Here is a 16,687-nt window from a genome sequence, read left to right on the forward strand (position 1 = left end):
GGGGGGGCTTCTTCTTCCGCTCTCCGGGGGTCTTCTTCCACTCTCCGGGGGTCTTCCGCTCTCCGGGGGGGCTTCTCCGGACTCCGGGGGGCTTCTTCCATCTTCTCCCCTCTTCCGCTCTTGACTCGGCGAACCCCGGTTCTTCTTCAGCTCTCCGGTGCCTTCTTCTTCAGCGCTGGCTGCCTGCTATGTTTGTGTGTTAGCTCGATTTCAAACAGGCAGCCGGCGCGGTCTTCTGTGGCGTCAGGGTCTTCTGGTCTTCTGTTCTTCCGATGTTGCCTCGTCGCCTGTTGTCGCTGTAATGATGGAAGCGCGCCTTGCATCACATTTATATAGGCATCGCCGTCCCATCATGCTCCGGTAGGTACCCACGTGGTGGGTGCCTACCCACGTGCACCCACCACGTGGGTACCTACCGGAGCATGATGGGACGGTGATGCCTATATAAATGTGATGCAAGGCGCGCTTCCATCATTACAGCGACAACCGGCGACGAGGCAACATCGGAAGAACAGAAGACCAGAAGAGAAGATGACGCCACAGAAGACCGCGCCGGCTGCCTGTTTGAAATCGAGCTAACACACAAACATAGCAGGCAGCCAGCGCTGAAGAAGAAGGCACCGGAGAGCTGAAGAAGAACCGGGGTTCGCCGAGTCAAGAGCGGAAGAGGGGAGAAGATGGAAGAAGCCCCCCGGAGTCCGGAGAAGCCCCCCCGGAGTCCGGAGAAGCCCCCCCCCGGAAAGCGGAGAAGACCCCCGGAGAGTGGAAGACCCCCGGAGAGCGGAAGACCCCCGGAGAGTGGAAGAAGACCCCCGGAGAGCGGAAGAAGAAGCCCCCCCTGGTAATTGAGCTAATAACGAAGACAGGGGGGGCGTCCGGAGCAGAATAATAAACTATTTTAAAAAGCCTTGTGTTGTGTGTTTATTAACTTTTACTTTTTGCCTCCAGGTGAATGGATAGGGGTACGATGTACCCCATATCCATTCACTTAGGGTGGGGGGCCGGTATCTGGGGGCCCCCTTATTAAAGGGGACTCCCAGATTCCGATAAGCCTCCGCCCGCAGACCCCGACAACCAATGGCAAGGGTTGTCGGGAAGAGGTCCTGTCCTCATCAACATGGGGACAGGGTGCTCTGGGGTGGGGGGGCCCGCAGTGCGCCCCCCTGCCCCAGAGCACCCAACCCCCCCATGTTGAGGGCACGCGGCCTGGCACGGCTCAGGAGGGGGGGGGACGCTCGCTCGTCCCCACTCCCTTCCTGGCCGGCCGGGGTAGCGTGCTTTGGATACGGGTCTGGTATGGATTGTAGGGGGACCCCCTACGTCAATTTTTCGGCGTAGGGGGGGTCCCCTTACAACCCATACCAGACCTAAGGGCCTGGTATGCTCCTGGGGGGGAACCCATGCCGGTTTTGTTTTTTACAAATTGACGTGGAGTTCTCCCTCGGGAAAGCATACCAAATGCCGTCGCTGCAATGGGCCTTTACAAGGTGTGACTAACTTTACACTTTGTAAAACGAGCCCTAATTTTACACTTGCAAAATAACACTTACGGCGCAAAAAAGAAGCTAGAAAGCTTTGTGGATCGCCTTAAGTGCTAATTTGCATACTAGCAACGGCATTTCGACTCGAAATGCCCCCAGCGGCGGATGCGGTACTGCATCCTAAAATTAGGCAGTGTAATTCAATTACACATGCCGGATCTTCTGTGTAACTTTGGAAAAAGCCTTTTGAGGATCGTTTCCAAAGTTACACACAGACTGAACAGCACTTAAGTCGGAGTATCTCTTTTGAGGATCTGGCCCTATATTGTCAAAAGTATTGGGACACATGCCTTTACACGCACATGAACTTTAGTGGCATCCCAGTCTAAAGCTGGCCGTACATTATACAATTTTCTTGTACAACGTTCCTTTAGATTTACCAAAAACATATAACATGAGGTTATATCTAAACACCTTCAGTTGGCATGCAATCGGGCCGTCCCGTATACTACATAGTTGAAGGTAAATCTAAAGGAAATTGAATAAGAAATGTGTATAATGTATTGCCAGCTTTAGTCTGTAGGGATCAATATTGAGTTGGCCCATTCTTTGCAGCTATAACACCTTCAACTCTTCTAGGAAGTCTGTCCACAAGTTTAAGGGGTGTGTCTATGGGAATGTTTGACCATTCTTCCAGAAGCGCATTTATCCCAAAGCTGTTCTATCGGGTTGAGGTCAGGACTCTGTGCAGGCCAGTCAAGTTCCTCCATTTATAGATTGTAAGCTCTAATGGGCATGGCCATTTGATCCCTCCTGTATTGATTTGTATTGTGACTGTACTATCTTCCCCTGATGTAAAGCGCGGTGCAAACTGTTGGCGCTATATAAATCATGTATAATAATAATAATAATAATAATAATCCCAAACTTACTCAACTAAGGGACATCAATAAAATCCTATACACTTCCCAAAACTTAAAGGGGATGTTCACCCTAAAAACGAATTTCTAGTATTACATTGCCCCCCCCCACATTACAATACAATTATGCCTATTATGTATTTTTTTTATGCTGTACATACCTTGGTACAGCTAATTCACCCGTGGCTTCCGGGTTGCGAGTCCCGCGGGAGTGTGCGTTGCTAACATGCTGGTGATTGACGTGATGACCAAAAACGAGCTCCCCCCCCCGTCGCGTAAGCTGCGTCAAGATTGCCGAAGGGAGCCGAACGGCGGTGCGCAGGCGCAGTATAGCGCCGACTCGCCGTACGGCTCCTTTCGCCAATCGTGACGCAGCTTACGCAACGGGGGGAGCTCGTTTTTAGTCATCACGTCAATCACCAGCATGTTAGGAACGCCCACTCCCGCAGGACTCGCAACCCGGAAGCCACGGGTGAATTAGCTGTACCAATGTATGTACAGCATACAAAAAAACATAATAGGCATAATTGTATTGTAATGTGGGGGGCCAGTGTAATACTAGAAAGTCGTTTTTAGGGTGAACCTCCCCTTTAAAAAACATGCATGAGCATATTGAGTGCAATGCATGCAGGCATGAGTTTTACTTGACCGGATCACGTTTTAACACAAGATTTGCCCCATGAAGTTGAAAACAAAGTCATTGCATAATAATCCCACTAGTGTTCGCTGTGCATAGTCTTGAGCAGATGCAGTCGGGAAACAATAACATTTTAAAATTGCACATAATATCTTACCATAAGTATAATCATAGCCTCATATGCTATGCAGGTAAAATCTATACTGTGACACAAAGCAGGACAAGCTCAGAAAACTGTACAGGGGGAACAAAAATAGCCTGAAAAAAATGTATGCAACTGTGTTTATATGTGTTCCAGTCTTCTACTTTAACCACCCCCACCCACTGATACAGTATAAACAAGAAGTGAATTTCCTGCTGGTGAGAATGAATGGTAGATGCCCAGATGTTCAATCGATGGACCTTTACTGCCACCTGGTGGTAAAACATTTTAGCATACTTTCTAAGTGTATGTGTATATACCGTACACACGTCTCAAGATAAAGCAAAACTAAAGTCCTCAAATTACTACATTCAAACTATATGGGAGAAACAAATTCCCAATCCTGCTCTGGTTCCAAAGAAAAGTTTTACAATACCCTAACCCAGTGTACCCCAATAGTGAATAACAGCATGGCAAGTCAGTGGCATAGCGAGGGTAATGCAGAAAGTATTTTTATGTTTTTTCTGTGACCATTTAAAAAAAAAAAAAAAAGCAAAGGGGTTGTAAACCCTTACAGACCACTTTTATCTACAGGTAAGCCTAGATTATGGTGTACCTGTAGATGCAAGAACTAAACCTACAGGGTTTGCAAAAAAGACTGCACCAATGTCTACGGCGCATGCGCGCCGTAGACAAAGGCACAGGCGCACTGAGCGTGCCATTGGTGAAGGCGATCTTGTCGTCACTGACGGCTCCCTGGCGCGTGGGAGTGATGTCATCGCGGGTCCGGGCAATCACAGCGCCGGAGCCGCGATACCCGGAAGTCACTCTGGGAGTAATGGCAGTGACGGAGGAGGCGAACGAGGGCCACTGCGGGGGCTTCGATCTCAGGTAAATACCTCATAATGAGCTAGTGTGCTATGCATACTAGCTCATTATGCCTTTGTCTTGCAGGGTTTATTTTTTTTAGGAGGTTTTACTTCCTCTTTAAACCGGAGAGTGCAAAATCTGGTGCAGCTGTGCATGGTAGCCAATCATATAACTTCAGATTGTCCATTTAAGGCAGGGATCCTCAAACTACGGCCCTCCAGCTGTTGCGGAACTACACATCCCATGAGGCTTTTAAAAACTCTCACATTCACAGACTTGACTAGGCATGATGGGAATTGTAGTTCCTGAACACCTGGAGGGCCTTAGTTTGAAGACCCATGATTTAAGGCATGTCTGTGAATGTCAGAGATTTACTGTTGTGGGTTTAGTAACACTTTAAGCTTTGACAAAAAAAACTTGGAAGCTGATTGGCTTCTATGCACAGCTGCACCAGATTCTGCACCCTCCAGTTTTAGTAAATCAACCTGAAAGTGTCACGTGATTGTCACTTGGCGGCAGTGCAAGCCTTGGCAGGAGCAGAGTGATCTGACGTAACTAGGGTTGCCACTTTTTCTTCAAGTCAAACACAAACACTTTAGGGGCGCACACCATGTTTTTTTAGCATACACTATAGAATTATAACAGAATTTGGACACCTTTGGGCACTCCAAAGAGAATAGTAATGCAGCGTGCATAGTGCCCTCTCACCCCTCCTGTCAGGCCCTGTTCCGAGCCACATTTCTGTAAATATATTGTGTTCGGGTTTTAGGCAGACTGAAACCCAGACACACGAGTCTCAGCTCCCCACAGGCCTTTATAAATGTGAACTTATTCTCAGGCCACTCTCTTGTTGCTGCCATGTTACATTCTATACAGATTACAGACCTTTCTCCACTACAGCGGATAGGTTGGAACAAGGCAAACAATGCAAGGGACTGCAAGACTTTAAATGTTGGGTCCCTGGTCTGTATTCTACCTAACAAGAGAATAATTATGGACTGTCACACGTCCACTATATGTTAGAACAGGTCTGAGCCGAGAGGGATGGATGTTATGCAAGGCAATGGCTGGTAGGACTGTGGATGGTGTGTGTGATACCCAAGTTTATCACATACACATGGTGATGATGAGCTCCAATGTTTATAACGGATGTGGGGAAAACAATATTTTTATTTTCCCAACATCTTATTAAATTCTGGTCTGGGTCCTGATGCCCCGGAGGTTTTTGTAGAGCTTTGGGTCGAAATAAGCCTCCATTACCAGATTCACATCCTACCTGCTAGCCAAACCTCATTATTAGTCTAAGCCAGGGATATGCAATTAGCGGACCTCCAACTGTTGCAGAACTACAACTCCCATGAGGCATAGCAAGACTCTGACAGCCACAAGCATGACACCCAGAGGCAGAAGCATGATGGGACTTGTAGTTTTGCAACAGCTGGATGCCTGCTAATTGCATATCCCTGACCTAAGCTGTTCACAGGCCTTTATACATGTAAGCTGACTGATGCTCAAGGCTCTCTTTCTCTTCTAAAGGAAGCCTAAAAGGCTGAATGCTCACAGAACACCAACAAGGTTCATGTGCTACAAGTTTGCTTTGGGGAACCTATTAGGGGGTACCATGTTAGTCAGAAACTGTTATAACTCTAATTGTTGACACTAGATTGTGAGCTCCTTCCAGTGATCAGATTACTTTAAAGTGGTTGTAAAGGCAGAAGGTTTTTAATCTTAATGCATTCTATGCATTAAGATAAAAAATCTTCTGTGTGCAGCAGCCCCCCTAATACTCACCTGAGCCCCATCTCGATCCAGCGATGTTGCATGAGAGACTTGGCTGTTCAGGACTCTCCCTCCTCATTGGCTGAGACAACAGCAAAGTGCCATTGGCTCCTGCTGCTGTCAATCTAAGTCAGTGTGCCAATGAGGAGAGAGAGGAGGCGGGGTCGGGCCATGGCTCTGTGTCTGAATGGGCACATGGAGCTGCGGGTCAGCTCGTGTGCCACCATAGTATAGCAGGACAGGCGCACCAAATAGGGACCAGAGAAGATCTGGGCTGCTCTGTGCAAAACTATTGCACAGAGGAGGCAAGTATGACATGTTTGTTATGTTTAACACAAAGAATATTAGACTTTAGTATCACTTTAAATACTCTTTGCACTGTGGTGATGTGACCAGGGCCAAGAGAAGGGGTGGGCAGGAGGGTCGGCTGCCCTGAGCGCAATGGTTTATTGCAGGGATGGGAGCGCCCTGTGCCAGTTGCTTCCATTACAAGGCTGCCAGGAACAGTGACAGCACCATCACTGCTAACCAAAAGGTAAGGGGGGGGGGGGCGCAGTTTGGCATCTTTGCCCTTGGTGCTGGGTGACCTTGTCCCGGCACTGGCTGTGACATTTGCCTCAGGTGTATATTATATGAACATAATAAATATATATTGCCTTTCATATTCTATAAATGGGTGTATTGAGCTATGCGCAATGTGATCGATTACACAATCAGGGTGTTTTCTTTGTATTCTATATTCTTGTCCCAGCAGCACAAGCTACATGTAATAAAAACTGTAACCAATAATTATTTTATACCACTTCTCTATATACTGTAGATTCCTCATCGTCCTCAATGCCTGCTTAACTACGTGCGGATACAAACACGTTCAAACAGTAAACATGAATATTCTGCATTTCCACTGAAAAGATAATGATCTCAATTATGTATATAACAGCAACACCAATCAAAAAGGTGGTATTGAAATATAAATCCTTGGAGGATAAGCAGTGAACAGTATTAAAAGGTGCCTTGCAAGATTACAGAGTGAGACCGCTTCTAAAGAAGAATATCTGTCAAAGTGGAAAAAATGATCAGTCAACGGATATTTAGCCTTTAGGTAATGCAAACTTGAGCTGCAGTCGTACCTACAATGAGGCTCCATTCACATACACTATATTACCAAAAGTATTGGGACACCTGCCTTTACACGCACGTGAACTTTAACCCTCCTAGCGGAATTCCAGAGTCTGACTCGGGGTTACATTTTTGTGCTACGATCGGTAACCCCGAGTCAGACTCGGGCTCGCCTCGCTGCAGCCACAGACAAAGTTACTTACCTTGTCCCTGGATCCAGCGATGCCACCACGCTGTGTGAGCGAGCGGGACCTCGCTCGATTCACACAGTGTCCTCCTGTGCCGCCGATCTCCGTTCACTGCGACGTTACGACGCACGGAGGCGGAGATCGGCGCCAAATTCAAAAAGGAAAACAAACACCCTACATACAGTATACTGTAATCTTATAGATTACAGTACTGTATGTAAAAAATACACTCCCCCTTTGTCCCTAGTGGTCTGCCCAGTGCCCTGCATGTACTTTTATATAATAAAAACTGTTCTTTCTGCCTGCAAACTGTAGATTGTCCATAGCAACCAAAAGTGTCCCTTTATGTCAAAAATGGTTTTAGAGCAACTAGAAAACAGCGATAATAAATTATAATCACTCGCAGAATTGTGCGATAGCGATTTGTGGGGAAATTCGTCATAAAAAAATAAAAGTAATGACAGCAACAATTCTGCAACTGAGCAAATTTCAGTGATTTTGAGTTGATTACATTATTGTATAATTTTTATTATAATTATATTATTATTTGTTATAATTATTTATAATTAATTATATTATAATTTATAATTTTGTTTTTAAAAAAAATGTCATACCCGGGTTGCCTACTAGACTCTTGTTTGGACAGATTTAAGCGAGTTATTCCTAAGAATTACAGGCCTACAGTATAAAACACCAAATTTCCTTGCAAATAATGGTACCACTTTCAGCAAGTAAAATCAGAAAGAATCATACCGCTAGGGTGGTTTAAGGGGTTGTAAAGGTAAAAGTTTTTTCACCTTAATGCATTCTATTCTATTTTTTTTTTTTTTTTTAAATAACAAACATTTTATACTTGCCTTCACTGTGCAGCTCAATTTGCACAGAGTTTTGGCCCCGAACCTGGTCCTCTGGGGTCCCTCGGCAGCTGTCTCGGCTCCCCCTTGCAAGAACTCATCACCTTCATGCGACCGAGCTCGCATGGTAAGGAGTTCTTGCGGGCGCGCTCCTGTGATACTGCCGGTGGCTATAGCCGCTCACTGTATGCCTCGCAAAACCCCGAGGCATACAGTGAGCGGCTATAGCCACCGGCAGTATCACAGGAGCGCGCCCACAAGAACTCCTTACCATGCGAGCTCGGTCTCATGAAGGTGATGAGTTCTTGTAAGGGGGAGCCGAGACAGCTGCCGAGGGACCCCAGAAGACCAGGTTCAGGGCCACTCTGTGCAAAACGAGCTGCACAGTGAAGGCAAGTATAAAATGTTTGTTATTTAAAAAAAAAATACTTTTACATACCCTTTAAAGGCATCCCAGTCTTAGTCTGTAGGGTTCAATATTGAGTTGGCCCACCCTTTGCAGCTATAACAGCTTCAATTCTCCCGGGAAGGCTGTCCACAAGGTTTAGGAGTGTGTCTATGGGAATGTTTTAGCATTTGTAAGGTCAAGCACTGATGTTGGAGAGAAGGCCTGGCTCGCAGTCTCCGCTCCAATTCATCCCAAAGGTTTTCTATCGTGTTATGGTCAGGACAGTCAGGTACCTCCAACCCTAAACACGCTCATCCATATCTTGCTTTGTGCACTGGTGCACAGTCGTGTTGGAACAGGAATGGGCCATCCCCAAACTCTTCCCACAATGTTGAGAGCATGAAATTGTCCAAAATGTCTGGGTATGCCCTTCACTGGAATTAATAGGCCAAGCCCAACCTCTGAAAAACAACCCCACACTGTAACCCCCCCTCCACCAAATGATTTGGACCAGTGCACAAAGCAAAGTCCATAAAGACATGGATGAGCGAGATTGGGGTGGAGGAACTTGACTGGCCTGCACAGAGTCCTGATCTCAACCCAATAGAACACCTTTGGGATGAATTAGGCTGCAAGCCAGGCCTTCTCGTCCAAACCTGTGCCTGACCTCCCAATCGTGCGCCTGGAACAATGGTCAAACATGTGCGATGCATTCGCACTGCGCATTGCCGAAAAAAAGTGTGCGTTTTCTAGGCATTGCGGTGCGGCTCAGGTGCAAATTCAGGCCCATTATCTTCTATGGGCACGCATCTGATTCGCAGTGTTCATTTCTCTTCAGGATTTCTCTCATTCACCTCCCCTCTCCCAGGTCTCCAAATTTGCAGCTAAAACGGAGATGATCTGCTGAACAGTTCTCTTATCTCTCTGCAGAGATAACAGAGCTGGAATTCGCACCGCACAAGTATGAATCCAGCCTCTGTATCCCTTTAACACTTCAGGCCCAGCAATATGCATATTCCATGCAATAAGGCAGAACTATAGAATCTATTATACATTATAAAAACAAACACCAAATATTTCTTAAACCAATAATCTGAGCTGACTAATACATCCAACCGTTCACAAGCCAAAAACCACTATTCTGAACTCGTGAACCTCATCTGAAATCTTATGACTACCTTAAATTATAACAGCCATAATTTCATGAAATATCCAATTAAAGAACTTCAGCACTTTCAGAGATCAGGAGGGTTATGCTATTTATTGTGATAAAAATCAATGAGATATGAGCCGTTCCAATCCAGGAGTGAAACAAATGTGTCCCTTTCAGCCCTTTAAACACTAAATTCTTTCATGGATGGTCAGTAGACTATGTGGCGAGAAGGCTTGCCTTTCATAAGGTAGTATTCTTATTATCAGCAGAATACTTCATTCAAGGAGCAGCACAGAGGATTTGGTCTCACGTTTCCCAGAAGATTATTGGTGGGTGTCTTCAAAGGGTAAATTTTAATTGGCAATCCATGTTATATTGAAATGAGTCGGGGAACATATTTCTCCCAACCTCTGTATGACAGGGATTCAAAATATTTTTCTAAACTCGCGACCCAACTTTGAGATCTTTACATCCATTGGTCAACATGTCTTCTAATCTACAGATAATGAACTACTATATCATAATTAAAAAAAGCAAAGAACATTATTGGAATCTTTCTGTTTTTTTTTTTTACATAGAATTTCTCCAAATAGGATTTTCTTTGGAAGGATAAAGTCGTCTCAATTAAATTGGGTTTAGAATTGCTACCATCACAACATAAGCCTGTAGGTACTGTAAGTATTTTTTCCCCATTTTGGATAGAAGATGGAAATATGGAAAGGTTAGAACAGGGATCCTCAAACTACGGCTCTCCAGCTGTTGCGGAACTATACATCCCATGAGGCATTGTAAACCTCTGACATTCACAGACATGACTAGGCATGATGGGAATTGTAGCTCCTGAACAACTGGCGGGCCGTAGATTGAAGATCCCTGGGTTAGAACCTTATTATTATCCACTTGGATATCCAGTTGGATTCCCTTCTCTTCCCTTCCAAGCGGCACAACAAAAACTGAGCAAGATCTCCATAAAATTTGAGAAAATCTAACTATTGACAGTTGGCATTAGAATAATGCTGCGTACACACGTCGGAATTTCAGACAACAAATGTTCGATGTGAGCTTGTTGGCGGAAAATCAGACCGTGTGAAGGCTTCATCCGACATTTGCTGTTGGAAATTCCGACAACAAATGTTGGAGAGCTGGTTCTCAAATTTTCCGACAACAAAACTTGTTGTCGGAAATTCCGAGCACGTGTACACAATTCCAACGCACAAATTTCCACGCCTGCTCTGATTCAAGCAGAAGAGCCGCACTGGCTACTGAACTTAATTTTTCCTGGCTCGTCGTAGGTGTTGTATGTCACCACATTCTTGACGTTCGCAATTTCCAGCAATATTTGTGTGACCGTGTGTATGCAAGACAAGTTTCAGCCAACTTCCTTCGAAAAAAATAAATCCATGGTTTTGTTGTCGGAATGTCCGATCGTCTGTATAAGGGTTCCTATTGAAAGATGACCTCTCTACTGATGTGTCAGTGAAAACAATTACATTTTGGATTTGCCCTTATTTTCTATGACAATCACAATGGTCACAATTGTTCCAACCCTATTCCACTCTATATCCAATACTTCGTTTTGGAATTTTACTCTGATATATAATAAAATGGGTTTCCAAAAAAATAAAATAAAATAAAAACTTGTGTTTTGGGAAAAAGCCAGCAAGCGGATTCTATGGAATTTCAGGAGGACTCAGGTCAGGGGACTGAAAGGGTCCCTTGGAAAAAAGTGCAGTACATGGAACTCTTTGATTGGTTTCATATTGCCTTAAGGGCCAAATATCGGACGGCATTGGCGCATGTGTATGCCAGCCATTCTGACAAAAGCCAGCTGTTCAGGGGCATGACCGAAAAAAGACTGCCGATTGGCACCAGATCAGTGTGTTGGGTGGGCAGCCCTGTCAGAACACAATAGTTCAGGAGGGGAGATTGTTGTACTAACATTGAAGTATTAGTACAGCAGCTCCTCCTGAGCTCTTCTTTTTTTTTTCATTTAGCCCTCTGGGTTGAACGAAAAAAAAAAAACTACTAGTGTGTACCAGGCTTTAGGTGTGGACACAGCTGACAAATTTGACAAGGCGATCCTACAGTTGATGTACTTGAGTGACAAAAGAAGCAAGTGGGTTATTCACCCCCGGAGTGATGTCGCCTGCCGAAGCTGTGTACTGGGACCGCTGCAGGGGCTTCGATCTAAGGTGAGTATTTCATAATGAGCTAGTATGCTATGCATACTAGCTCATTATGCCTTTGTCTTGCAGGTTTTCACTAATGCCTGGAAAGATTGGGCATAGGAAGATTTGTCAGTATGCCTGAACAATCCAAGGACAGCATGAAAGAACCCCCCCCCCCCAAATATTAAATTGGATTATGTGGGCCTAGAGTATATAAAGAGTGATAAACATATGTAAAAAGCACTAATGCAAATGTTATTACTACGCAAAATTTTAAAAGAAGAAAAGGTAGATGTAGAAGCTAAAATACCAACAAGGTACAAAGCACTGATACATATGATTACATATAGATTATTGGGCTCATTAATAATGAGGCATAACCACTACATACAAGAATCCCAACACTTTCCAGAATAATAATGTATTAAATACGGTAAGTATCTGTTATGTCCTTATGAGGCAAAGGGCATTTTTATACAATAGACAAAATGGATATGGAATGTACTGTCTTTGTGAATGACATTAACTCTTTGTATACTTCTTTTTTTTTTACGTATGTTATCTTTTAAAAAGAATTCAATAAAAATTATTTAAATAAAAAAAACACACACAACAGCAGCATTCATCACATCAACAGGAAGGCGAATGGTCCCAAGTATGTGAACAGTGGAAGCTCAAGACAAAAACCAAGCAGGATGGCATCAAGCATGGCCAGCAAGGGGACAAAAAAAGTCACAGCTGAAGTAAATTTTCGGGTGTAGCGTGGCGGGGCCTGAAGCGGCAGCTCGTGTGTGGGATGGATCTTCTTTCATTCTTCCATACCCAGGGATGATGGCCCACCTTTCCTCCACCATACCCCCTTTTCCCACTAAATCATCCTAGGACAGCCTGCATCTCCATCATCCGTGCTGAAATCCTGACCTCCGGGGTCCAAACAGGTGGAAATCATTTGGAGCGAGGTCCGGTTTGTAAGGGGGATGTGGCCATACCTCCCAGCTGAGTTGCTGTAAGTGCAAGTGAGCAGTATGAGCTTTTGTGTTGTCCTGGAGTAATAGGGCACCCTAAATCCTTGTACACACAATCACATTTTCCGCAGACAACGCCTTGGACTTTTGTCTGAAGGGCGTTGGCCAGGAACTTGTCTTGCATACAAACGGCACACAATTGTCGACCAACAAACACAAATGTAGTTACGCACTACATCGTTTTTCAGCTCTTTAGCACCACCCTTTGGGCACCTTCTGCTAATGTTGTGTTTGGTAAGAATTGATTCTGAGCATGCGTGTTTGTACTTTTGTCCGACAGACTTCTGTACACATGCTCGGAAAATCCTATAATCCAACATTTGTCTGCGGAAAATCCGACAATTGTCCGATGGAGCATACAAACGTTCGGATTTTCCGCCAACAGCCTGTAATCACACAATTCCCGCCGGAAAATCTGATCGTGTGTACGAGGCTTTAGTGATCAAACCAGACCATATTTTTTAGAGACGTGTATGCACATCACTCAGAACACAAAAGTAATATTCACTGTTAAAGTGGAAGTAAACCCCACTATCGTTTTCAGCCAAGGAAGCTGACATCTTGGCCTCTGTTTAATCTTCAACTGCCATGAATGATGATGCACATGTGATCAGTTTTGACACCAGCCATTGGATGGTTTAATAGTTTGGTTGAGAACACATCCAATGTGACAGCGACATTTCTGGCATGTGCCGGGAATGTAAATGTTTTTTGAAACGGTTAAATCGATGGGTTTACTCCTGCGTTATTAGCTGCACCACGGGGTAGAAAATCCACATGAATAACATCACGTTTGTCCCAGAAAACACTTGCCATCACTTTACCTGCAGACGCAATGGTTAAAAAAAAAAAAAAAAATTGGTGGCGGCGAGTCTGTGTTGGAGATGTTCCATGCACACACTAACACTGTTGTCTGCCATCTTGATTAATGGTCTCTGGACTGGCCCGCGACATGTGCACCGCCTATCAGTAATAGAACACACTTGCCACTTACTACTGTGTGTAGTACCACCACATTTGCATCCCTGTTTATAGCTGTGAAATTATATGTCTTGGTTTGACTCGAACGGCCCTCGTAACGTTACTAATAAATGAATCTAAGATGCAAGAAAAATGTTTTACAAAAAGACTTATATTAGCGTTTTCAAAGTTACACAGAGACGACATCAGACTTTGTAGCCTTGCCCTGGAATTAGTTTCACTTAAAGCTTTTACAGTGCTAATAGACTGCAGACGGGGGACATCAACAGTGATTCATTTCATATGTTTGGCCCTGTCCATATTTTTTGTGTTACATTTAGAAAGGCTAGAGATTTAAAGAGCAGATTACATCTAGGAGGCCAGGTATTTTAGGCTTGGCAAAAGTCGGCAACAAGAAACGAGTAGAAAGGTTTTTTTGTAACATTAGTCGGCAGATACTGTAAATCCCTGAAAGGCCCAAAAACCTTCTAGAATTGGTATTGGCCAAGAGACTGTTTTTCACAAGTGACGCTCGCTTCATGTGCCGCTTACCTGTTTTTCTTGGAGCGTTCATCTTTTCCTCTTTTGACTCCAAATATTCGTGTAATCAGTGTGCTGAAGAGAAGTGTGGAGGAATTTCTCACCTAGTGTAAACAGAAAAGAAGTTATAACAAAATATCGGGGAGTTGTCAACAGTATTTTTCTCTCTCAAAAATTTGCAGCAGAAGGAAAGGCCAAGTTTCAGATGCACGGCTCTTAAAGCTTGCCTTACCTCCAAAAAAATTGATTTTAATATCCATTAGTCCTTTAAGGAATTTTTGAAACCATCCAGTTACCACTTCCAATAACAAAAACATTAGCCAAGTAAAAGGGTGTGATCAAAGCAAAATATATCGTTATGGTCTTCTTGGCCAAGACATGTTAGAGGAGGGAGTCTACTGCATGGCCAAACGAGCAAAATGGGAGCTGCCTGTGCCGACATGTTTTTTGAAGGCATATCCTTTTGGCCTATTGTCTTTATCCTTGCTTACACAATAAGTCAATGATTTGCAACAAGAATGTGTATATCAAGTATCCCAACAGCTGAAAAACTCATACAGCAAGTACAGACAAAGTTCAGCATTTTTACCAAGTTAAAGTATATATCAAGCCAACAACTTTTTTTTTTTTCCTTTTTTTTTATAGAGTGCACATTAGAACACCTGTCTGGCCATCACTGCTATCTGGGACTTCGAGTGGGTTTTGCATTCCCATACAAGTCAAAAGGATTGAAAAAACTTGCTTGAAGCTGGTCAAATGCACCTGTCAATGAATTCTGAATGATCTCAGAAGAGTCTCAAACTCCTGCCAAATTGATGCCATCGGCACAAGCACAAATCCCACAGACACAGGACCCTTAGGCCTGGTACACACGATAGGATTGATCCACGGATACGGTCCGCCGGACCGTATCCGCGGATAAATCCTCTGAGGATCAAAATCCGCGCCGAATTCCCATCGCGGTGACGTGTTGCGCCGTCGCCGCGATGATGACGCGGCGACGTGCGCGACGCTGTCATATAAGGATATCCACGCATGCGTCTAATCATTACGACGCATGCGAGGGATGGGTTCGGACGGATCGATCCGGTGAGTCTGTACAGACCACCGGATCGATCCGCTGGTGCCGATTCCAGCAGATAGATTTGTTAGCATGTCTACAAATTTTTATCTGCTGGAAATCGGAAATATCCGCGGATAAATATCCGCTGGAACGTACACACCAGGGGATCTATCCGCTGAAACCGATCCGCTGAGATTTTTCAGCGGATGGATCCTCTCGTGTGTATGGGGCCTAAGAGAGATTTTTTTTTTCTGCCCAAGGGCTTTACCAGACAAGAAGTGAGGGAAAATCTGCAACAGGAGCACAGACAAATCTGATAGGGGTGACTCCAATAGGAAGTTGATGGATCATTCTAAACCTTACATGCACCCAACGTTAAGGAAAGCCTGTACCTTCAGCGTTTTCCATAAAACTTTCACATATCCAGGTCACATCTAAATTATGTTTCAGATCCTGCCTGCAAACATGCTTTCGGCTGGTCCTAGTAGAATCCCAGCTAATGGGTTGATTTGCTAAAACTAAAGAGTGCAAAATCTGGTGCAGCTGTGCATGGTATCCAACCAGCTTCTAACTTCAGCTTGTTCACTTAAGGGGGTTGTAAAGGTACAATTTTTTTTTCCTAAATAGCTTCATTTACCTTAGTGCAGTCCTCCTTCACTTACCTTAATCCTTCAATTTTCCTTTTAAATGTCCATATTTCTTCTGAGAAATCCTCACTTCCTGTTCTTCTGTCTAACTCCACACAGTAATGCAAGGCTTTCTCCCTGGTGTGGAGTGTCGTGCTCGCCCCCTCCCTTGGACTACAGAAGAGTCAGGACGCTCTCTACGTTCCAAAGAAAGGAGCTGTGTGTTAGTGGGCGTCCTGACTCTCCTGTAGTCCAAGGGAGGGGGCGAGCATGACACTCGACACCAGGGAGAAAGCCTCGCATTACTGTCTGGAGTTACAGACAGAAGAACAGGAAGTGAGGATTACTCAGAAGAAATGAGGACATTTAAAAGCATAATGGAAGGATGAGGTAAGTGAATGAGGACTGAACTAAGGTAAAGGAAGCTATTTAGGAAAAAAAATTGTACTTTTACAACCCCTTTAAGCTTTGACAATAAAACCTGAAAGTTGATTGGTTTTTATGCAGAGCTGCATCAGATTTTTGCGCTGCCCTTCAGCCGAAGAGTGATCTTCCACACTGGGTCTCTCTAACCGGTTGAGTATGCGAGCAGGAAGAGTATTTGTCACCTGAAAAGTGAACCCATAATTTGGGTCACTTATCTCAGGTGCATTATGGGGAAAATAATATTATATATATTTTCTTTCCCAACAAATATTTAATTAGTGCTCCTATTTCAGTGAAATAATATGCTGTGGTTGTTTAAACCTAAATGTGCAACTGCATGGGCAAAGT

At 44.3% G+C, this 16,687-nt stretch overlaps 1 protein-coding gene across 3 annotated transcripts in view; it reads right to left on the reverse strand.

The window, feature by feature from the left end:
* Positions 1-16,687, reverse strand: part of THADA (THADA armadillo repeat containing) — a 779,727-nt gene that overhangs the window by 492,727 nt on the left and 270,313 nt on the right. For all 3 annotated transcript variants that reach the window (XM_040351533.1, XM_040351532.1, XM_040351531.1), the window contains exon 26: positions 14,237-14,328. In XM_040351533.1, coding sequence (XP_040207467.1) covers positions 14,237-14,328 — 92 coding nt within the window. The remainder of the gene's footprint in view (positions 1-14,236; positions 14,329-16,687) is intronic.

Source organism: Rana temporaria, chromosome 4 (assembly GCF_905171775.1).
Source record: "Rana temporaria chromosome 4, aRanTem1.1, whole genome shotgun sequence".
In the NCBI taxonomy this organism is placed as follows: domain Eukaryota; kingdom Metazoa; phylum Chordata; class Amphibia; order Anura; family Ranidae; genus Rana; species Rana temporaria.